The 23,391-nt window shown below is 43.7% G+C and overlaps 1 protein-coding gene across 2 annotated transcripts in view; it reads right to left on the bottom strand.

The window, feature by feature from the left end:
• Window positions 1–9,138: 9,138 nt before the first annotated feature.
• The window catches only part of LOC143768071 (uncharacterized), a 79,577-nt gene continuing 65,324 nt past the window's right edge, over window positions 9,139–23,391 (bottom strand). For both annotated transcript variants that reach the window (XM_077256751.1, XM_077256752.1), the window contains exon 7: window positions 9,139–13,555. In XM_077256751.1, coding sequence (XP_077112866.1) covers window positions 12,273–13,555 — 1,283 coding nt within the window. In that variant the 3' untranslated portion in view covers window positions 9,139–12,272. The remainder of the gene's footprint in view (window positions 13,556–23,391) is intronic.

The raw sequence follows: 23,391 nt of genomic DNA, 5'->3' as shown, positions 1-23,391 counted from the left end.
TGCTAAACATGTGGATGCTATATGTGGTTTAGACACACTGTGATCAGAAGGGAGGGGGCATTTGGTAGCGCAGAATGTGCTTTCTTTTGGGGGGCAAGGAGCCATAGTGCTTTTCCAGAGCCTTTGTGCTACCAGTAACGTGGAAGACACCTATATTTCCAGCTGATGGACCTGAGTGGGGACTTGATTTTTTTTTAGGGAACATTTTCCATAACATTTGAGATCACATTTATCCTGCGCTTTACACTGAGCACTTACATAGGGGTTTACATCTATATCTGTGAGTGACAGGATTCAGATGAGAATCCCCAGGTTATTTACTATAATGCAGCAGCAGTGTTACTCTGGACTGTTTGGCCTCTGTTCAGCAATATACTTCTTTTCAGAGGTGCACAAAACTGTAGTTGACTGCGCAGTTTTGCACGCCTAAAAAAAATAGACACCGCCGGATCATAGGAAGCCACACGGCATCCACAGTGACTTCATCTGCCTCGTTATAGGGAATCTTCCACCAGAGGTTACATCTGAATCACTTATTTCAGAGATTTACACAGAAACCCTGGTGTAAGTGCTCAGCATAGAGCACATTATAAATATGAGCGCAGCCTTACTGTGATCTTTTGGAGATTGAATGAACAAAATAGGTGCAGGTGAGGAATTCCTTTTATTTATCTTTACACTGTTCATCGTGATGTATAAGTGATTAGGCAACTTTATTCTTGGATAAGTGCGATTACAGCGATACCAGATGTGGAGACACAGGGGTCAGCGGGTGCTCTAGTCCACCAGGCAAAACCGCATAAACCAGGGATCATCCCACCGATTGCCCACTCTCCTTTTACTGTGGGCATGTTACTCAGACAACACAAGGTGAGGGTAAAACAGTGTGGCGATACTTTATTGAACCACAAAACAGGCAAATAACATATTGAACAGTCCCAGCAAAATACCCAAGATGATGTAAAATTACAGCATATCACACTTTTGCTGACTCGCCGGGATAAGTGCAGCTGTGACTTCAGATCTTCCAAGGCTCACTACCCCACATGTGGAACGCACAGGTGGAAATAACAGGCTTAGGAAGCTGACAGACTATTGAGGTCAGGTGACCAGAGGGTCACATCCTGGCTTCTCCGAACATCTCCATGGAGCCAGGTGATCAGTGGGCGACAATCTTGGCTTTCCCAAATATATCCATGGGGCTTTGGTGACCGGTGGGTCGAAAATCCTGACTACCCCAAACATATCCATGGTTCAGTGATGGTCAATGGAGCAGATCTGTATTCTTTCAGCCGGGGCCCCCTAAGCTGGCAGCCTATAAAATGTCAAATCGGTTTCCCTCGTGATGGAGCCATGATCTGGCAGCTATCCTGTAGAATGTTCCTGGCTGTGGTTTTGTAAAAAAGTCTCTGTTTATTTGGATCTCTTGATGTCTTGGCTGTCTGGATGTATATGGTTAGGCTACGTTCACATTTGCGTTGTGCGGTGCAGTGTCGGCGACGCAACGCACCATGCAAATGTAAACGCATGCACAACGCAGCGTTTTGTGACGCATGCGTCCACTTTTGCATGGTTTTTGGCGCAGAAAAAAACTGCATCATGCAGCGTCCTCTGCGCTCTGATGCATGCACCACAGTGACGCATGCGTCACAAAACGCAAGTGCAATGCATGTCCATGCGCCCCCCATGTTAAATATAGGGGGCATGACGCATGCGTCGCCGCGGCTGCGCCTGACGCAACGCTAATGTGAATGTAGCCTTAGAGGCATATTCCACTTACATAGCTCACAACTGTTGTCATCCAAACCAGCATCAAGAGGAAGATGTGATGAGGTTAATTAACGCACATTGTTGGACTAAATTAAGTTGCATACTTTTTAATCCTCTGTTTTGCAAGTCAACAAGCCACAAGACCCACACAATGGTCATTCAGCACAATAAGTAAAAATCCATTGTTAAATTACCCTACATCACTGTCTTCTAAAGATAGACATAAAGCTGTAGGAGCTGATGTAAGAGGCAACCAATAGGCTATTCAAAAAACAACACTTAACCCCTTAACAACCGCCGATATGCCTTTTAACGGTGGCAGTTAAGGGTACTTAATTAACGGCGCTGTGGAAAAAGTGTAAAACGCCCCGCAGAGTCGGATTTTCTCTGGGGTCTCGGTTGCTGGGGGTAGCGGGGACCCCAGAGAACATGATTTGGGTCGGTTTTTACCGACCCCTGGGTTGCGATCGCCGGTAAATAACCGTTTACCGGTGGCCGCAAAAAAACACAACAAAAAAAGCGATTTCCAATTTAATTTCTCTGTCCTCCGATGTGATCGCACATCAGCGGACAGAGAAATGGGGTCCCCGATTGCCCCCCGATACTCACCCGTCTCCCCCGATGCTCCTCGTGGCTCCAGATGGGCGCCGCCATCTTTTTCCTGGGGAAAAAATGGCGGGTGCATGCGCAGTGCGCCAGCCGGCACCTGGCAGATCTTTGGGGTCTCGGCTGCCGGGGGTAGCCGAGACCCCACAGAACATGATTGGGGTCGGTTTTTACCGACCAGTTTTGGGATCGCCGGTAATTAACTGTTTACCGGCGACTGCAAAAAATAGCGGTGTTTTTCTCTGTCCTCTGATGTGATCGCACATCAGAGGACAGAGAAATAGGGGGATCAGGGACCCTGATATACTTATCGCTGTCCCTGGGTCCTCCTGTGTCCCCTCCTGGCCGCCGGCTTCTTCCTCCGGGAAGAAAATGGCGGGCGCATGCGCAGTGCGCCCGCCGTGATGTGCCGGCTGGCAGTGGAAGATTGTTTCTCTTATTTTATTTTGGTCACTGTGAGATCCTACCACAGTGATCAAAATAGAAAAAATAATAAATACCCCCCCCTTAGTTAGGAAAAAAAACAATAAAATAAAAAAAAGGATTTATTTCCATTTTCCAAACAGGGTTAGGGTTAGGGTTGGGGCTAAAGTTAGGACTAGGGTTAGAGTTGGTATTAGGGTTAGGGTTGGCATTAGGGTTAGGGTTGGCATTAGGGTTAGGGTTGGCATTAGGGTTAAGGTTAGGATTAGGTTTGAGATTATGATTAGAGGTGTGTTGGGCTTAGGGATTTGATTAGGTGTGTTTTGGGGTTAGGGTTTTGATTAGGGTTATGGATTGGGTTGGGATTAGGATTGGAGTTAGAATTGGGGGGTTTCCACTGTTTAGGTACATCAGGGGGTCTCCAAACGCGATAGCCAATTTTGCGCACAAAAAGTCAAATGGTGCTCCCTCCCTTCTGAGCTCTGCCGTATGCCCAAACAGTGGTTTACCCCCACATATGGGGTATCAACGTACTCAGGACAAATTGGACAACAACTTTTGGGGTCCAGTTTCTCCTGGTAGCCTTGCAAAAATAAAAAAAATTGGGGGCTAAAAAAATCATTTTTGTGGAAAAAAACATTTATTTTCACAAATCTGCATTATAAACTTCTGTGAAGCACTTGGGCATTCAAAGTGCTCACGACACATCTAGATAAGTTCCTTGGGGGGTGTAGTTTCCAAAATGGGGTCACTTGTGTGGGGTTTCTACTGTTTAGGCACATCAGGGGTTCTGCAAACACAACATGACGCCTGCAGACCATTGTATCAAAGTCTGCATTCCAAAACAGCGCTCCTTGCCATCCGAGCTCTGCCATGCGCCCAAAGAGTGGTCCCCCCACATATGGGGTATCAGCGTACTCAGCATACATTGCACAATAAATTTTGGGGTCCAATTTCTCCTGTTACCCTTGTGAAAGTAAAAATTTTGGGGTGAAAAAAAATCATTTTTTCCACAAAAATGATTTTTTATTTTCATGGCTCTATATTATGAACTTCTGTGAAGCAGTTGGGCATTCAAAATGCTCACCACACATCTAGATAAGTTCCTTGGGGGGGGATCTAGTTTCCAAAATGGGGTCACTTGTGGGGGGTTTCTACTGTTTAGGTACATCAGGAGCTCTGCAAATGCAACATGACATCCACAGACCATTCCATCAAAGTCTGCATTTTAAAATGTTACAACTTCCCTTCTGAGCCCCGATGTGTGCCCAAACAGTGGTACCCCCACACATGGGGTATCAGCGTACTCAGGACAAACTGGATAACAAATTTTGGGGTCCAATTTCTCCTGATACCCTTGAGAAAATAAAAAATTGCAAGCTAAAAAATCATTTTTGAGAAATAAAAAAGAAGGATTTTTTATTTTCACAGCTCTACATTATAAATTTCTGTGAAGCACTTTGGGGTTCAAAGTTACATAGTTACATAGTTATTAAGGTTGAAGGAAGACTTTAAGTCCATCTAGTTCAACCCATAGCCTAGCATGCCCTAACATGTTGATCCAGGGGAAGGCAAAAAAACCCCATGTGGTAAGAGTAAGCTCCATCATGGGGAAAAAAATTCCTTCCCGACCCCACATACGGCAATCAGACTAGTTCCCTGGATCAACGCCTTATCAAGGAATCTAATATATATACCCTGTAATATTATACTTTTCCAGAAAGGTATCCAGTCCCCTCTTAAATTGAAGCAATGAGTCACTCATTACAACATCATACGGCAGAGAGTTCCATAGTCTCACTGCTCTTACAGTAAAGAATCCGCGTCTGTTATTATGCTTAAACCTTTTTTCCTCCAGACGTAGAGGATGCCCCCTTGTCCCTGTCAGCAGTCTATGATTAAAAAGATCATCAGAAAGGTCTTTGTACTGTCCCCTCATATATTTATACATTAACATAAGATCACCCCTTAGTCTTCGTTTTTCCAAACTAAATAGCCCCAAGTGTAATAACCTATCTTGGTATTGCAGACCCCCCAGTCCTCTAATAACCTTGGTTGCTCTTCTCTGCACCCGCTCCAGTTCAGCTATGTCTTTCTTATACACCGGAGACCAGAACTGTGCACAGTATTCTAAGTGTGGTCGCACTAGTGAGTTGTATAGAGGTAAAATTATGTTCTCCTCATGAGCATCTATGCCTCTTTTAATGCATCCCATTATTTTATTTGCCTTTGTAGCAGCTGCCTGACACTGGCCACTGAATATGAGTTTGTCATCCACCCATACACCCAGGTCTTTTTCATTGACGGTTTTGCCCAGAGTTTTAGAATTAAGCACATAGTTATACATCTTATTACTTCTACCCAAGTGCATGACCTTACATTTATCCCCATTAAAGCTCATTTGCCATTTATCAGCCCAAGCTTCTAGTTTACATAAATCATCCTGTAATATAAAATTGTCCTCCCCTGTATTGATTACCCTGCAGAGTTTAGTGTCATCTGCAAATATTGAAATTCTACTCTGAATGCCCCCTACAAGGTCATTAATAAATATGTTAAAAAGAAGAGGGCCCAATACTGACCCCTGTGGTACCCCACTACTAACCGTGACCCAGTCCGAGTGTGCTCCATTAATAACCACCCTTTGTTTCCTATCCCTGAGCCAACTCTCAACCCACTTGCACATATTTTCCCCTATCCCCATTATTCTCATTTTATGTATCAACCTTTTGTGTGGCACTGTATCAAAAGCTTTTGAAAAGTCCATATACACTACATCTACTGGGTTCCCTTGGTCCAGACCGGAACTTACCTCTTCTCTAGAAGCTGATCAAATTAGTCTGACATGATCGGTCCCTAGTAAACCCGTGCTGATACTGGGTCATGAGGTTATTCCTCTTCAGATACTCCAGTATAGCATCCCTTAGGCCATGTTCACACGCTGCGGGTTCCTCTGCGGGTTAATCCCGCAGCGGAATTGAAAATCTGCAGGGCAAAACCGCTGTGGTTATCCCTGCAGATTTATTGCGGTTTGTTCCGCGGTTTCCGCTGCGGGATTACTGCTGTACTATTGATGCTGCATATGCAGCAATATGCAGCATCAATAGTAATGTAAAAAATAATAAAAATTGGCTATACTCACCCTCTGACGTCGCGATCTCCCCGGCGCTGCAAGCGGCTGTGCCGACAAGGACCTTCGTGACGTCACGGTCATGTGACCGCGGCGTCATCACGGTCATGTGACCGCGACGTCACCACAGGTCCTGTTCGGCACAGCAACTGAGACCGGACGGCCGCGGGCAGCGCTGAGAGGTGAGTATAGCTTCATTTTTTATTTTAATTCTTTTTTTTACACTATTTTATGGTTCCCAGGGCCTGGAGGAGAGTCTCCTCTCCTCCACCCCGGGTACCACCCGCACATTATCCGCTTACTTCCCGCAACGTGGGCACAGCCCCATGCGGGAAGTAAGCGGTTCAATGCATTCCTATGGGTGCAGAATCGCAGCGATTCTGCACAAAGAAGTGACATGCTGCGGGTTTTAAACCGCTGCGTTTCTGCGCGGTTTTTCCCGCAGCATGTGCACTGCGGTTTGCGGTTTCCATAGGGTTTACATGTTAATGTAAACGCTATGGAAACTGCTGCGGACCCGCAGCATCAAAATCGCGGCGGTTCCGCGGTAAAAACCGCAGCGTGTGAACATGGCCTTAGAATGCCCTCCAGGATTTTACCCACAGTAGAGGTTAAACTTACTGGCCTATAATTTCCGAGTTCAGTTCTTGTCCCCTTTTTGAACATTGGCACCACATTTGCTATACGCCAGTCCTGTGGTACAGACCCTGTTATTATGGACTCTTTAAAGATTAAAAATAATGGTCTATCAATGACTGTACTTAATTCCTGCAGTACTCGGGGGTGTATCCCATCCGGGCCCGGAGATTTGTCAATTTTTGTGATTTTTAGACGCCGCCGTACTTCCTGCTGGGTTAAGCAGGTAACATTAAATTGGGGATTATTATCACTAGTCATATTGGCTGCCATGGGATTTTCTTTTGTAAATACTGATGAAAAAAAGTCATTTAGCATATTGGCTTTTTCCTCATCCTCATCCACCATTTCACCCAGACTATTTTTAAGGGGGCCAACACTATCATTTTTTAGTTTCTTACTATTTATGTAGTTAAAGAATATTTTGGGGTTATTTTTGCTCTCTCTAGCAATGAGTCTCTCTGTCTCAATCTTTGCTGTCTTGATTTGCTTTTTACATAATTTATTTAATTTTTTGTATTTATTTAATGCCTCCTCACTACCTACTTCCTTTAATTCTCTAAATGCTTTCTTTTTGTCACTTATTGCGCCCCTTACAGCTTTATTTAGCCATATTGGTTTCCTCCTATTTCTAGTATGTTTATTCCCATACGGTATATACTGTGCACAGGTCCTATCCAGGATGCTAATAAATGTCTCCCATTTTCTTTGTGTATTTTCATGCCTCAGGATATCGTCCCAGTTAATTGCACCAAGATCCTCTCTCATCCGTTGGAAATTTGCCCTCCTGAAGTTTAGTGTCCTTGTCACCACTCTACTACACATCTTATTAAAGGAGACCTGAAAACTTATTATTTCGTGATCACTATTCCCCAAGTAACCCCCAACCCTTATATTTGATATGCGGTCTGGCCTGTTGGTTAATATTAGGTCTAGCAGTGCCCCCCTTCTTGTTGGGTCCTGAACCAGTTGTGAAAGGTAATTGTCTCTCATAGTTGTCAAAAACCGATTACCTTTACTGGAACTGCAGGTTTCTGTTCCCCAATCTATTTCAGGGTAGTTGAAGTCCCCCATAATAATGACTTCTCCTTGAGTCGCAGCTTCATCTATTTGCTTTACGAGGATATTCTCCATTGCTTCCATTATTTTTGGAGATTTATAACAAACCCCTATCAGTAATTTATTATTTTTTCCCCCTCCCCTTATCTCCACCCACAGGGACTCTACATTTTCATTAGATTCACCTATATTATCACGCAGGATGGGTTTTAAGGTCGATTTTACATACAGACACACCCCACCCCCTCGCTTATCTGTACGGTCATTTCTGAACAGACTATAGCCCTGCAAGTTAACAGCCCACTCATGGCTCTCATCCAGCCATGTTTCAGATATCCCCACCATGTCATAATTATGTTCCAACAACATTAGTTCTAATTCGTCCATTTTGTTGGCGAGGCTTCTGGCATTAGTATACATGCACTTGATGTTCCTCTCTGTACCTCTATTCTTTCTTAAATTACTAACTGTTCTAACCCCACCCCCCATGCCACCGCCACCCCCAGCTTCCATATTTGTGCCCAGGTCTCTATCTGCACTATCTTCCCCTCCTGTAAAATGAATACCCTCCCCCCCAATCCCTAGTTTAAACACTCCTCCAACCTTCTAACCATTTTCTCCCCCAGCACAGCTGCACCTTCCCCATTGAGGTGCAGCCCATCCCTAGCGTAGAGCCTGTAGCCAACTGAGAAGTCGGCCCAGTTCTGCAGGAACCCAAACCCCTCCTTCCTACACCAATTCTTGAGCCACTTATTAACCTCCCTAATCTCCCGTTGCCTCTCTGGCGTGGCACGTGGTACAGGCAGTATTTCAGAAAATACCACGTTGGAGGTCCTTGCTTTCAGCTTGCAGCCTAATTCCTTGAAATCATCTTTACGGACCTTCCACCTACCTCTAACTTTGTCATTTGTGCCAATGTGCACCATGACCGCTGGGTCCTCACCAGCCCCTCCCAGTAATCTGTCCACCCGATCAGCGATGTATCGGACTCGAGCGCCAGGTAGGCAGCACACCGTTCGACGATCCCTGTCTTTGTGACAGATTGCCCTATCTGTTCCCCTAATAATTGAGTCCCCCACTACCAGCACCTGTCTGGCCTGCTCTCCTATTTCCCTCCTTACTGGAGCAGTCACTCCTCCGGCTTTCAGAGGACATGCCTGGCTGCAGCAGTGCTACCCCTGTACTGGCACCCCCCTCATCTGCCAACTTAGCAAACTTAAGCTCACCACACATCTGGATAATTCCTTGGGGGGGTCTAGTTCCCAAAATGGGGTCACTTGTGGGGGGTTTCCACTGTTTAGGCACATCAGGGGCTCTCCAAGCGCGACATGGCATCCGATCTACATTCCAGCCAATTCTGCATTGAAAAAGTCAAACGGTGCTCCCTCTCTTCCCAGCTCTGCCATGCGCCCAAACTGTGGTTTACCCCCATATATGGGGTATCGGCGTACTCAGAACAAATTGCACAACATTTGGGGTCTAATTTCTCCTGTTATCCTTATAAAAATAAAAATTTGTGGGCAAAGAGATCATTTTTGTAGAAAAAATGCGATTTTTTTATTTTAACGGCTCTACGTTATAAACTTCTGTGAAGCACCTGGGGTTTAAAGTGCTCACCACACATCTAGATAAGTTCCTTAAGGGGTCTAGTTTCCAAAATGGTGTCATTTGTGGGGGGTTTCTACTGTCTAGGCACATCAAGGGCTCTCCAAACGCGACATGGCGTCCGATCTCCATTCCAGCCAATTCTGCATTGAAAAAGTCAAACGGCGCTCCTCTTCCAAGCCCTGCCGTGCGCCCAAACAGTGGCTGATCCCCATATATGGGGTATCGGCATATTCAGGAGAAATTGCACAACAAAATTTGTGGTTCATTTTCTCTTTTTACACTTGTGAAAATATAAAAAAATTATTCTGGAATAAAATGTTTGCAAAAAAAAAGTTAAATGTTCATTTTTTCCATCCACATTGTTTCAGTTCCTGTGAAGCCCGTAAAGGGTTAATAAACTTCTTGAATGTGGTTTTGAGCACCTTGAGGGGTGTAGTTTTTAGAATGGTGTCAAGTTTGGGTATCTTCTGTCACACCCCTCAAAGTGACTTTAAATGTGAGATGGTCCCTAAAAAAAATGTTTTTGTAAATTTTGTTGTAAAACTGAGAAATCGCTGGTCAACTTTTAACCCTTATAACTTCCTAAGAAAAAAAAATTGTTTCCAAAATTGTGCTGATATAAAGTGGGAAATGTTATTTATTAACTATTTTGTGTGGCATTTCTCTCTGATTTAAGGGCATAAATATTCAAAGTTTGAAAATTGCAAAATTTTTAAAATTTTCACCATATTTCCGGTTTTTTTCATAAATAATCGCAAGTAATATTGAAGAAATGTTACCACTAACATGAAGTACAATATTTCAGGAAAAAACCATGTCAGAATCAGCGCAATCCGTTAAAGCGTTCCGGAGTTATAACCTCATAAAGTGACAGTGGTAAGAATTGTAAAAATTGGCCCGGTCATTAAGTACCAAATTGGCTCTGTCACTAAGGGGTTAAGACTAATATGACAACAGTGTATGGTTATTGAGCAACTGAAGAACAAATGCATAAATGCAAAACTCAACATATAGATAACAGTCTATTCCTCCTGGCTTACAGAAAATAGACGTGTGGATAATTAAGATAAAATGCTGTGTTGTCACACCAGATTTATATTTTTTTATATTTGGCTGCTGTCACATACTAAGAGGCGCTTTTTATTGCAAAAACTGCATCACCATATTTTGAGAGCTATAATTTTTCCGTACTTTTGCTAACAGTCATGTGAGGGCTTGATTTTTGCAGGATGGGTTGACATTTATTGGTATAATTTTCGGACACAACATTATTTGTTGACCCGAGTATAAGCTGACCCCCCTAACTTTGTCACAAAAAAACTGGGAAAACGTAATGACGAGTATAAGACTAGGTTGGAAAATGCAGCAGCTACCGGTAATTTTAAAAATAAAAATAGCTACCAATAAAAGTAAAATTAATTGACATATCAGAAGGTTAAGTGTTTTTGAATATCCATATTGAATCAGGAGCCCCATATAATGCTCCATACAGTTCATGATGGGCCCCATAAGATGCTCCATATTAAAATGTGCCCCATATAATGCTGCACAAAGGTTAATAATGGCCCCATAAGATGCTCCATAGACACATTTGCCCCATACAGTACTGCATAAAGGTTAATAAGGGCCCCATAAGATGCTCCATTTGCCATTTGCCCAATATAATGCTGCACAAATGTTGATTATGGCCCCATAAGATGCTCCATAGAGATATTTGCCCCATATAGTGCTGCACAAATGTTGAATATGGCCCCATAAGATGCTCCATAAAGATATTTGCCCCATATAGTGCTGCACAAACGTTGAATATGGCCCCATAAGATGCTCCATAGAGATATTTGTCCCATATGCTGTTGCTGCAATTAAGAAAAAAAAAAAAATTACATACTCACCTCTCGTCGCTCAAGACCCCGACACTTACAAAACTCACCGTCCTCGCTGTGTCTTCCGCATCCTCTGCATTGACGCTCAGGCAGGAGGCGCGCACTAAAGACGTCATGGCACCCTCTGACCTGAGCGTCACTGCAGAGAACGTGAAAGACGGAGCGGCGCCTGAAACTAAGAAAGGTGAATATCGCGCAGTGCTCCCCCTCCCCATTAAACTCACCTGCTCCTGGCGCGGTCCCTGCATATATGGTCTCCGGACGCTGACAACTTCTTCCAGCGTTGAGCGGCTCCACCCCTATGGCAGTGGAGTCGGGTCCATATTCACTACTGTAATGAGCGGTACAAAGTGACCACTCAACGCTGGAAACAGCTTTCATCACCCGGAGACAGGAGATGCAGGGACCTCGCCAGGAGCAGGTGAGTATGTCACAGCTGCCGCTCCCCCTTCCTCGCCGACCCCCCTGGGACAATGACTCGAGTATAAGCTGAGAGGGGCACTTTCAGCCTAAAAAAAGTTCGGAAAACCTCGGCTTATACTCGAGTATATACGGTATATTTATTGGATTAATATTTTTTCTTTTTGTTCTTTGTTTTGTCATTTTTTAAAAAAAATATTTTTACATTTTATTAAGTTTTTTTTTTTTTAGTTTTTTTTAATTAAACTCTTTTACTTTGTCCCAGGATGGGAGATCAACTGTATAATGACATATCACTGATCTACCTGATCACAGCGTCATATCTATATGGAAGTTTGCGATAACAGCTCCTGTGGCGCCGTGTATATACGGAGCAATTCTGGAAGCGGTTTAAAAGATGCTGTCTGTGAATGGATGGATGAGCCAAGTTGTGCCCTTTCAAATACTTGTGCCTTCCTACACAGACAATAGGAAATGTTCCTTCTAGCACAGACCATTTGCTAACATCCCTCTAAGCTGAGAATCCAGGAGCAAAGGTGCCAGGATGGACACCTACCTCCAGCAAAACCCTTTGTGCTTACAATATTGGTATATCCAGTTTCACCCTTTTGTCAGCTAAATGTAACTCTACTGCCTAATTGATTTCAGTTATTATTTCCTTCACACTCTACATGAGTTTTTAGATGAGGAAGAAGATATGATTCCTAGGAATAATATTACCACATAAAAAATAGTTTCTACCCTGTATGCGTTCTCTGATGTGCAACAAGTTTTGAACTTGAAATATAACATTTCCCACATTCTCGACATGAATATGGCTTCTCTCCTGTGTGAATTCTTTGATGTTTAATAAGCTCTTGTCTCTGGGTAAAACATTTCCCACATTCTGGACATGGATATGGCTTCTCTCCTGTGTGAATTCTTTGATGTGTAATAAGATCGTGTCTCTGGATAAAACATTTCCCACATTCTGGACATGGATATGGCTTCTCTCCTGTGTGGATTCTTTGATGTTTAAGAAGATTTGATCTCTGGATAAAACATTTCCCACATTCTGGACATGGATATGGCTTCTCCCCTGTGTGACTTCTTTGGTGTCTAAGAAGAACTGATTTGTAGTTAAAACTTTTCCCGCATTCGTGACATAAAAGTGGCTTCACCCCTGTATGAGTTCTCTGATGTACGCGGAAATTTGATTTCTGGTTAAAAGATTTTCCACATTCTGAACATGAAAATAGCTTTTCCCCTGTGTGAATTCGATGATGCTTAATGAAATGTGATTTTCGGTTGAAACATTTTCCACATTCTGGACATGAATATGGCTTCTCACCTGTGTGAATTCTTTGATGTTTAAGAAGATCTCGTCTCTGGATAAAACTTTTCCCACATTCTGAACATGAATATGGCTTCTCCCCTGTGTGACTTCTGTAATGTGTACGCAAATTTGACTTATGGTTAAAACATTTCCCACATTCTGAACATGAAAATGGCTTTTCTCCTGTGTGAATTTTCTGATGCATAAGGAGATATGATTTATGGTTGAAACATTTCCCACATTCTGGACATGAATATGGCTTCTCACCTGTGTGAATTCTTTGATGGTTAAGAAGATTTAGTTTCTTTTTAAAACATTTCCCACATTCTGAACATGAATACGGCTCCTCTCCTGTGTGACTTCTGTAATGTGCATGCAAACTTGACTTATGGTTAAAACATTTCCCACATTCTGAACATGAAAATGGCTTTTCACCTGTGTGAATTCTCTCATGTGCAAGCAATTTAGATTTATGCTTAAAATATTTCCCACATTCTGAACAGGAAAATGGTTTCTTCTCTGTGGGAATTATTTGATTTTCAACATCACTTTTGCTGCTTTCATTTTGCTTAACAGTCTGTGATGAATCCAAATAGGTGACTGATTGAAAAGGCTCTGGTGATTGATTTTTGCTCTGAAGGGCTGGAGGTATAGCTGGAATAATGGCATGCTTTTCATAGGTATCTGGTTTGACACCACAGTCATCTGCCAAGAATAAAACGGATTTTAGTATTTTTCAATATCAATGCTTTATATTTTATATCACTTCTATATACATAATTTTATACAAATTAAAGTATAATGACACTATGACCTAAGACAGTGGTGAGCCACCTGTTCACAAATCCCATGGTACTGAACCATGAAAGTACAATCGACAAACCTAATACACAAACGCAGAAAAGTTTGAAGCAATAAAGGGAGGATTACAAATAAGCTTTATTGCAATACAGCCTATAGCAAAAGATAAAAATTATAGACCATGAAAACATGTAAGATTCTTAAAGGGGTATTCCCATCTCTGATCAACTAGCCCAATATGTAGTATTAGGATGAAATATGCAGTATAGTTCTTCTGACTCCTTATGTTGCTCATCTCTTGTGCAGGGCATTGCATTAGCTTAGGTATCTATGGTTACTACCACTCATAGTGACTGTTAGTTGTTAGTGGTCATAACCATGGATACCTAAGCTACTGCAATGTCCTGGACATGGGTTAAGTGACAGAGAATCAGGAAAACTATACCAAATTTCTAATTGGAGGTATTTCCTATTATTATTATTATTACACCTACTATATTTTGTGATAGGATCTTGGAAATGGGAGTACCTCCTTTAGGCCTCCTTCACATGTCAGTGTGTCTGGTACATGTGATGACAGTTTTCAGAAGTCCTGGAGACACTTAAGCACGTAGACCCATTCAAGTGAATGGATCTGTGCACACGGCAGTGGCTGTGGCAAGACATGCTGACATGAATTTTTTTTGCAGCAGCATGGGCCGCAAAACGTCTCGCGCACGTGCACACTGATGACACACGGCTGACATCTGTGGGGCAAGAGTGTGACATGTACCAGCGCCGGGAAATCAGCGGTACTGTTCACGATAATCCCCGGCTGCAGGTGAAGACAGCTCACATCATTGTACCCTGCTCTGACTGTGATCAGCGTGAGCAGGGGACAATCCTGAGAGTAGTATTCAGCCCCCGCTGTCTACATAATTTTACTCCAATTATAAAATAAAAAAATTAAAATCACATTATACTCACCTTAACACCTAATCACCTGAAGCCATTGTCCTGTGTAAAGAAACTAAAATGAAAAAAAAAACAACAATATCACCTCACCTGTCCAAAGTTGAAAGAATCCAAAGTGTCCCACGCCGAATCCGTTTGTGCGACATCTGCTCAAAAGCATGAGCGGTGACCCGAGGCGACCGATCAAGTTGAAAAGCTGGGGAGAATAACTTGTTACACCCCGATTTCTCAAGGTGAACTGCGATGATCTCACTAAGGTCAGCACAGTTTATGGGCCCGCTCTCGCTGCAGGGAGTAATTTTCCCCAGCTCTTCAGTGGAAGTGGTTGCCTCATAACCCTCCATCAAAGTCCATCACACCTAAAAGCACTACAAATATTGGCTGATAAATTAACTCATTCAACCTTTATCTACCCCCAATTCCTTAGGATGGCTGGACCATCATTGTAGGCAAGCCCCGTACTTTGTGTCACTCCCACCACATTGTAGATTGTAAGCTCTTACGGGCAGGGTCGTCAATATCTTTGCATTATCCATTTACTTTGTTATGAGTGTTGTATATGAATTGTTGAATTGTAAAGCGCTGTGGAATATGTTGGAGCTATATAAAGATTATTATATTATTATTATGAGCAAATATCACACAGATGGCTTACAGCGGTGGAAAATCTGCATTCTTTCAACTTTGGGCAGGTGAGAGATATTGTTGTCTTTTATTTTTGCTTGTTTACAAAGGACAATGGCTTCAGAGGATTAGGCGCTAAGGGCTTGTACCCCATTAGGCTGTGTGCACACGTAGCAGATTTTCCGCGTTTTTTTGCTATAACACCGCGAAAAAGACGCTCACATAAAAGCATCCTATTTAAAGGGAACCTGTCACCCCCCCGCAGTCGTTTCAAACTAAAAGAGCCACCTTGTGCAGCAGTAATGCTGCATTCTGACATGGTGGCTCTTTTAGTTCTGGGTGCTGAAACTAGAGAAATAATCCGTTTTTTAATTTGTCAGAAATACCTGGTCTTCAGTCAAGGAGGCCGGCGTTTCCCCCCTGCTTTAGACGCCACACAGCTGTCACTCACATCTTCTTGGCGCCGGGCACCGCCTCCTCCTTGCCGCTGTTTTCAAAATAGCCGGCGCTCTTTTCCCCTGCCTGGTGCAGGCGCAGTGAGCGCTGCCCGTCTTTCCTCATATGCAGCCCAGCTGACTGCGCCTGCGCGGCCGCCCTGCTTGTGATTCCCAGCCCCGCAGTGACTTATGATTTATTCACATTGCAGGGCTGGGATTCACAGGCAGGGCGGCCGCGCAGGCGCAGTCAGCTGGGCTGCATATGAGGAAAGACTGGCAGCGCTCACTGCGCCTGCACCAGGCAGGGGAAAAGAGCGCAGGCGCCGGCTATTTTGAAAACAGCGGCAAGGAGGAGGCGGCGCCCGGCGCCAAGAAGATGTGAGTGACAGCTGTGTGGCGTCTAAAGCAGGGGGGAAACGCCGGCCTCCTTGACTGAAGACCAGGTATTTCTGACAAATTAAAAAACAGATTATCTCTCTAGTTACAGCACCCAGAACTAAAAGAGCCACCTTGTCAGAATGCAGCATTACTGCTGCACAAGGTGGCTCTTTTAGTTTGAAAAGACTGGGGGGGGGGGGGGGGGGGTGTTGACAGGTTCCCTTTAATAGAATGCAATCTGCATTTTTTGTGCACATGCTGCGTTGTTTTCCTGAGCAGAATCGCATTCCAGAAAAAAACGCAGCATGTTCATTAAATTTGCGGAATCGCAGCAATTCTGCACACCTAGGAATGCATTGATATGCTTACTTCCCGCATGGGGCTATGCCCACCAAGCGGGAAGTAAGCAGATCATGTGCGGTTGGTACCCAGGGTGGAGGAGAGGAGACTCTCCTCCATGGACTGGGCACCATATAATTATTAAATAAAAATAATTAAAATAACAAATAGTGATATACTCACCTTCTGATGGCCCCGGAGTCTTCCCGCCTCTCAGCGGTGCACGCGGCCGCTTCCGTTCCCATTTCCCATGGATGCTTTGTGTGAAGGACCTGCGATGACGTCGCGGTCACGTGACCGTGACGTCATCGCAGGTCCTGCACACAAAACATCTATAGGACCGGAAGCCGCTGAGGAGATCGGCTGCCTTCGGAAGGTGAGAATAACCATTTTTTAAAATTATTTTTAACACTCTTTTACTTTTGATGTTGCATAGGCGGCATCAATAGTAAAAAGATGGTCACACTTGTCAAACACTATGTTTGACAAGTGTGACCAACCTGTCAATCAGTTTTCCAAGCGATGCTGCAGACTGCTTGGAAAACGCTAGCATTCTGCAACCTAATTATGCTTGCAAAACGCTAGCTTTTAGCAGGAATATGCATGCCAATTCCGCATGTGATATACCCGCGGCAGGAGTTGCAGAAATGCCGCGGAAATTTCCGCGGCAAATCTGCGAAGTATGCACTTAGCCTTACTGAAAAAAAAAGTTCCGATTTCACTCCAGAAAAGTAGGACTAGTGTCATGCAAGTGCCATGCGATTTTCATGAGAGTACAATCCGATTTTTCACACTTAGCATCCGACTGACATCCGAATGCCATGTAATTGATATCCGATTGCAATATGATTTTAACATGAGCCTTGACAGAGTAATTCTGTCATTTACCCAAATTTTAAAAGGAAATATTCTCCAATGCAATATATATACAGTATATATATATAATATATACACACACACATACATATACACACAGAGTACAGACCAAAAGTTTGGACGCAGCTCATTTAAAGATTTTTCTGTATTTTCATGACTATGAAAATTGTACATTCACACTGAAGGCATCAAAACTATGAATTAACACATGTGGAATTATATACTAAACAAAAAAGTGTGAAACAACTGAAAATATGTCTTATATTCTAGGTTCTTCAAAGTAGCCACCTTTTGCTTTGATGACTGCTTTACACACTCTTGGCATTCTCTTGATGAGCTTCAAGAGGTAGTCATCGGGAATGGTCTTCACTTCACAGGCGTGCCCTGTCAGGTTTAATAAGTGGGATTTCATGCCTTATAAATGGTGTTGGGACCATCAGTTATGTTGTGCAGAAGTCTGGTGGATACACAGCTGATAGTCCTACTAAATAGACTGTTAGAATTTGTATTATGACAAGAAAAAAGCAGCTAAGTAAAGAAATTGAGTGGCCATCATTACTTTAAGAAATGAAGGTCAGTCAGTCCGGTAAATTGGGAAAACTGAGTGTCCCCAAGTGCAATGGAAAAAACCATCAAGCCCTACAAAGAAACTGGCTCACATGAGGACCGCCCCAGGAAGGGAAGACCAATAGTCACCTCTGCTTCTGAGGATAAGTTTATCCGAGTCACCAACTTCAGAAATCGCAGGTTAACAGCAGATCAGATTAGAGACCAGGTCAATGCCACACAGAGTTCTAGCAGCAGACACATCTCTACAACAACTGTTAAGAGGAGACTTTGTGCAGCAGGCCTTCATGGTAAAATAGCTGCTAGGAAACCACTGCTAGGACAGGCAACAAGCAGAGGAGACTTGTTTGGGCTAAAGAACACAAGGAATGGACAATAGACCAGTGGAAATCTGTGCTTTGGTCTGATGAGTCCAAATTTGAGATCTTTGGTTCCAACCACCGTGTCTTTGTGCGACGCAGAAAAAGTGAACGGATGGACTCTACATGCCTGGTCCCCACCGTGAAGCATGGAGGAGGAGGTGTGATGGTGTGGGGGTGCTTTACTGGTGACACTGTTGGGGATTTATTCAAAATTGAAGGCATACTGAACTAGCATGGCTACCACAGCATCTTGCAGCGGCATGCTATTCCATCCAGTTTGCGTTTAGTGGGACCATCATTTATTTTTCAACAGGACAAAGACCCCAAACACACCTCCAGGCTGTGTAAGGGCTATTTAACCAAGCAGGAGAGTGATGGGGTGCTACACACCAGCTGACCTGGCCTCCACAGTCACTAGACCTGAACCCAATCGAGATGGTTTGGGGTGAGCTGGACCACAGAGTGAAGGCAAAAGGGCCAATAAGTGCTAAGCATCTCTGGGAACTCCTTCAAGATTGTTGGAAGACCATTCCCGGTGACTACCTCTTGAAGCTCATCAAGAGAATGCCAAGAGTGTGCAAAGCAGTCATTCAAGCAAAAGGTGGCTACTTTGGAGAACCTAGAATACAAGACATAATTTCAGTTGTTTCACACATTTTTGTTAAGTTTATAATTTCACATGTGTCAATTCATAGTTTTGATGCCTTCTGTTGTGAATTCTGCTCTTGGGTTCCCTCCGGTGGTTGTTAGTGGTAATGCAGTTGTCCCTGGGTTGCAATCCTGCTCAGTTGTCCCTGCTGATTGCAGCTCTGACTGGGGTATTTAGGTTTGCAGGATTCATTAGTCCTTGCCAGTTGTCCATTGTTTCTTGGAGGTTTTGCATCTCTGTCTGGTTCCTCCTGCCCTGTGCCAAATCAGCAAAGATAAGTGTCTGGTTTTTATTTCTTCAGCACACATGCTGTGTGCTTTACAATTCAGTGCTATTCATAGTTTTTTCTTGTCCAGCTTAGACGGTGTTAGGATTTTTTCAGTCAAGTTGGATTCTCAGGAGATGCAGATATACATTCCATGTCTTTAGTTAGATGGTGGAATTTTTGTATTATCTGCTGTGGATATTTTTAGGGTTTTAATACTGACCGCTTAGTACTCTGTCCTATCCTTTCCTATTTAGCTAGAGTGGCCTCTTTTGCTAAATCCTGTTTTCTGTCTGCGTGTGTCTTTCCTCTAATACTCACAGTCAATATTTGTGGGGGGCTGCCTATCCTTTGGGGTTCTGCTCTGAGGCAAGATAGAATTCCCATTTCCATCTATAGGGGTATTTAGTCCTCCGGCTGTGTCGAGGTGTCTAGGATGTGTTAGGTACACCCCACGGCTACTTCTAGTTGCGGTGTCAGTTTAGGGTTTGCGGTCAGTACAGGTTCCACCTACTCCAGAGAAAGTCTCATGCTGCTCCAAGGTCACCGGATCATAACAGTACAACTGGCCAATAATGAGTTAAATGCATCTCAGAAGAAGGGAAGAAAGGTGTTGAGCCATTTTTTTTTCTGTAGCCTGCTTTGTCTTTCCTTTCCTCTTTTTCTCTGGGTGGCTGAGGAGTTTTCTGCTAGCATGGATGTTCAGGGATTAGCTTCTCGTGTAGACCAGCTTGCTGCTAGGGTACAGGGTATTTCTGATTATATTGATCAGACTCCGGTTTTAGAGCCTAAGATTCCTACTCCTGATTTGTTTTTTGGTGACATGTCCAAATTTTTGAGTTTTAAAAACAACTGTAAACTGTTTTTTGCTCTGAGACCTCGGTCCTCTGGTGATTCCATTCAGCAGGTTAAAATTGTCATCTCCCTGCTGCGTGGCGATCTGTTATGATCCGGTGACCGTGGAGCAGCATGAAACTTTCTCTGGAGAAGGTGGAACCTGTACTGACCGAAAACCCTGAACTTAACACCGCAACTAGAAGTAGCCGTGGGATGTACCTAACAATCCTAGACACCTCGACACAGCCGGAGGACTAAATACCCCTATAGATAGAAATGGGAATACTATCTTGCCTCAGAGAAAAACCCCAAAGGATAGGCAGCCACCCACAAATATTGACTGTGAGAGGAGAGGAAAAACACATGCAGACTGAAAACAGGATTTAGCAAAGGAGGCCACTCTAGCTAAATAGAAAACGATAGGACAGAATACTAAGCGGTCAGTATTAAAACACTAAAAAATATCCACAGCAGAAAATACAAAAATTCCACCATCTAACTAAAGACAGGGAATGTATATCTGCATCTCCTGAGAATCCAACTTGACTGAGAAAATCCTAACACAGTCTAAACTGGACAAGAAAAAACATTAAATAGCACTGAAGTGAAAAGCCCACAGCATGTGGGCTGCAGAAACAAAAACGAGAACTTATCTTTGCTGATTTGGGCAGCAGGGCAGGAGAAACCAGACAGGGATGTGAATCCTCCAAGAGCAATGGAAAACTGGCAAAGAGTAATGGATCCTGCACACCTAAATACCTAGTAGAGCTGCAATAAGCAGAAACACCTGCCCTGGATTACAATCCAGAGACAACTGCGCTACCACCAACAACCACCGGAGGGAACCCAAGAGCAGAATTCACAACAGTACCCCCCCCCCTTGAAGAGGGGTCACTGAACCCTCACCAGAGCCCCCAGGCCGATCAGGAGGAGCCAGATGAAAGGCATGGACCAAATCGGCAGCATGGACATCAGAGGCAAAAACCCAAGAATTATCCTCCTGGCCATAACCCTTCCATTTGACAAGGTACTGAAGCCTCCGCCTCGAAAAGCGAGAATCCAAAATCTTCTCAACCACATACTCCAACTCCCCATCAACCAACACAGGGGCCAGAGGATCAACAGAGGGAACAACGGGCACCACATATTTCTGCAATAAAGATCTATGGAAGACATTATGGATAGCAAGAGAGGCCGGAAGGGCCAATCGAAAAGACACCGGATTAATAATCTCAAATCCTATAAGGACCAATAAACGGAGGCTTAAACTTAGGGGAAGAAACCTTCATAGTAACATGACGGGAAGACAACTGTTGTGAATTAGACTTTTTGGCTCCCTCTTGTGGTTGCTAGTGATATGACTCTGGGATTTTCTTCCCTCAGTTTGCACCCACCTGGGTCGTTAGTCCAGGGGTGTTGCTATATAAACTCCTTGGATCCTTAGTCCAGTGCCTGGCATCGTTGTAATCAGATCGTTTCTGTTTGCTGCTATCTGCTGGTCCTGGTTCGTGTAAAATTAAGCTAAGTCGTGCTTCTTTGTTTTTTGGGTTATTTGCTTGCTCTCATTTTTGTCCAGCTTGTACTAAATGTGATTCCTGACCTTGCTGGAAGCTCTAGGGGGCTGGTGTTCTCCCCCCGGGCCGTTAGACGGTTCGGGGGTTCTTGAATTTCCAGCGTGGATATTTTTGATAGGGTTTTTGCTGACCATATAAGTTATCTTACTATATTCTGCTATTAGCTAGTGGGCCTCTCTTTGCTAAATACCTAGCTCATTCTTACGTTTGTCTTTTCCTCTTACCTCACTGTTATTATTTGTTGGGGGCTTGTATCCAACTTTTGGGGTCTTTTCTCTGGAGGCAAGAAAGGTCTTTCTTTTCCCTTCTAGGGTTAGTTAGTTCTCCGGCTGGCGCGAGACGTCTAGAATCAACGTAGGCACGTTCCCCGGCTGCTGTTATTTGTGGTGCTAGGATTAGATATATGGTCAGCCCAGTTACCACTGCCCTATGAGCTGGTTTTTGTGTTTGCAGACTTGTAATTATTTCTGAGACCCTCTGCCATTGGGGTCATAACAGTATGCCAGGCCAACATTGAATGTTTAATGCATTGCAGAAGTGGGATAATAAGAAAGGAAATTCTGAGTTTTTTTTTTTTTTTCCTCTCTTTCTCCCCTTTACCTTTGAGTGGCTTGTGCTTGCTGCAGACATGAATGTCCAGACCTTGATTACAAGTGTAGACCAGCTGGCTGCTCGTGTGCAGGGCATACAAGATTTTGTTACCAGTAGTCCTATGTCTGAACCTAAAATACCTATTCCTGAACTGTTTTCTCGAGACCGATTTAGGTTTAGGAATTTCAAGAATAATTGTAAATTGTTTCTTTCTCTGAGACCCCGTTCATCTGGAGATTCAGCTCAGCAAGTTAAAATTGTTATTTCTTTTTTACGGGGCGACCCTCAGAATTGGGCTTTCTCGCTAGCGCCAGGATATCCGGCATTGGCAAATATTGATGCGTTTTTTCTGGCGCTCGGATTGCTTTACGAGGAACCCAATCTTGAAGTTCAGGCAGAAAAAGCCTTGCTGGCTATTTCTCAGGGCCAGGATGAAGCTGAAGTGTATTGCCAAAAATTTCGGAAATGGTCTGTGCTTACTCAGTGGAATGAGTGTGCTCTGGCCGCAAATTTCAGAAATGGCCTTTCTGAAGCCATTAAGAATGTGATGGTGGGTTTCCCCATTCCTACAAGTCTGAATGATTCCATGGCGCTGGCTAATCAAATTGACCGGCGTTTGCGGGAACGCAAAACCGCTAATCCTCTGGTGGTGTTGTCTGAACAAACACCTGATTTAATGCAATGTGATAGAATTCAGACTAGAAATGAGCGGAAAAATCATAGACGTCAGAATGGATTGTGTTTTTACTGGGGTGATTCTACACGTTATATCAGCATGCTCTAAACGCCTAACAAGGGTTGTTAGTCCTGTCGCCATTAGTAATTTGCAACCTAAATTTATTTTGTCTGTGACTTTAATTTGCTCATTGTCTTCTTACCCTGTTATGGCGTTTGTGGATTCAGGTGCTGCCCTGAGTCTTATGGATCTGTCATTTGCCAAGCGCTGTGGTTTTGTTCTTGAACCGTTGGTAAATCCTATTCCTCTTAGAGGTATTGATGCTACGCCATTGGCGGAAAATAAACCGCAGTTTTGGACGCAGGTGACCATGTGCATGACTCCTGAACATCGGGAGGTGATTCGTTTTCTTGTTCTGCATAAAATGCATGATTTGGTCGTTTTGGGTCTGCCATGGTTACAGACCCACAATCCAGTCTTGGATTGGAAGGCAATGTCTGTGTCAAGTTGGGGCTGTCAGGGAATTCATGCTGATTCCCCGCCGGTGTCTATTGCTTCCTCTACTCCTTCGGAAGTTCCTGAGTATTTGTCTGATTATCAGGATGTATTCA

The sequence above is a fragment of the Ranitomeya variabilis genome, chromosome 4 (genome assembly GCF_051348905.1).
Source record: "Ranitomeya variabilis isolate aRanVar5 chromosome 4, aRanVar5.hap1, whole genome shotgun sequence".
NCBI classification, from domain to species: domain Eukaryota; kingdom Metazoa; phylum Chordata; class Amphibia; order Anura; family Dendrobatidae; genus Ranitomeya; species Ranitomeya variabilis.
The sequence above is the reverse complement of the archived record's forward strand: the minus strand, read 5'-3'. Positions and strand labels throughout refer to the sequence as shown.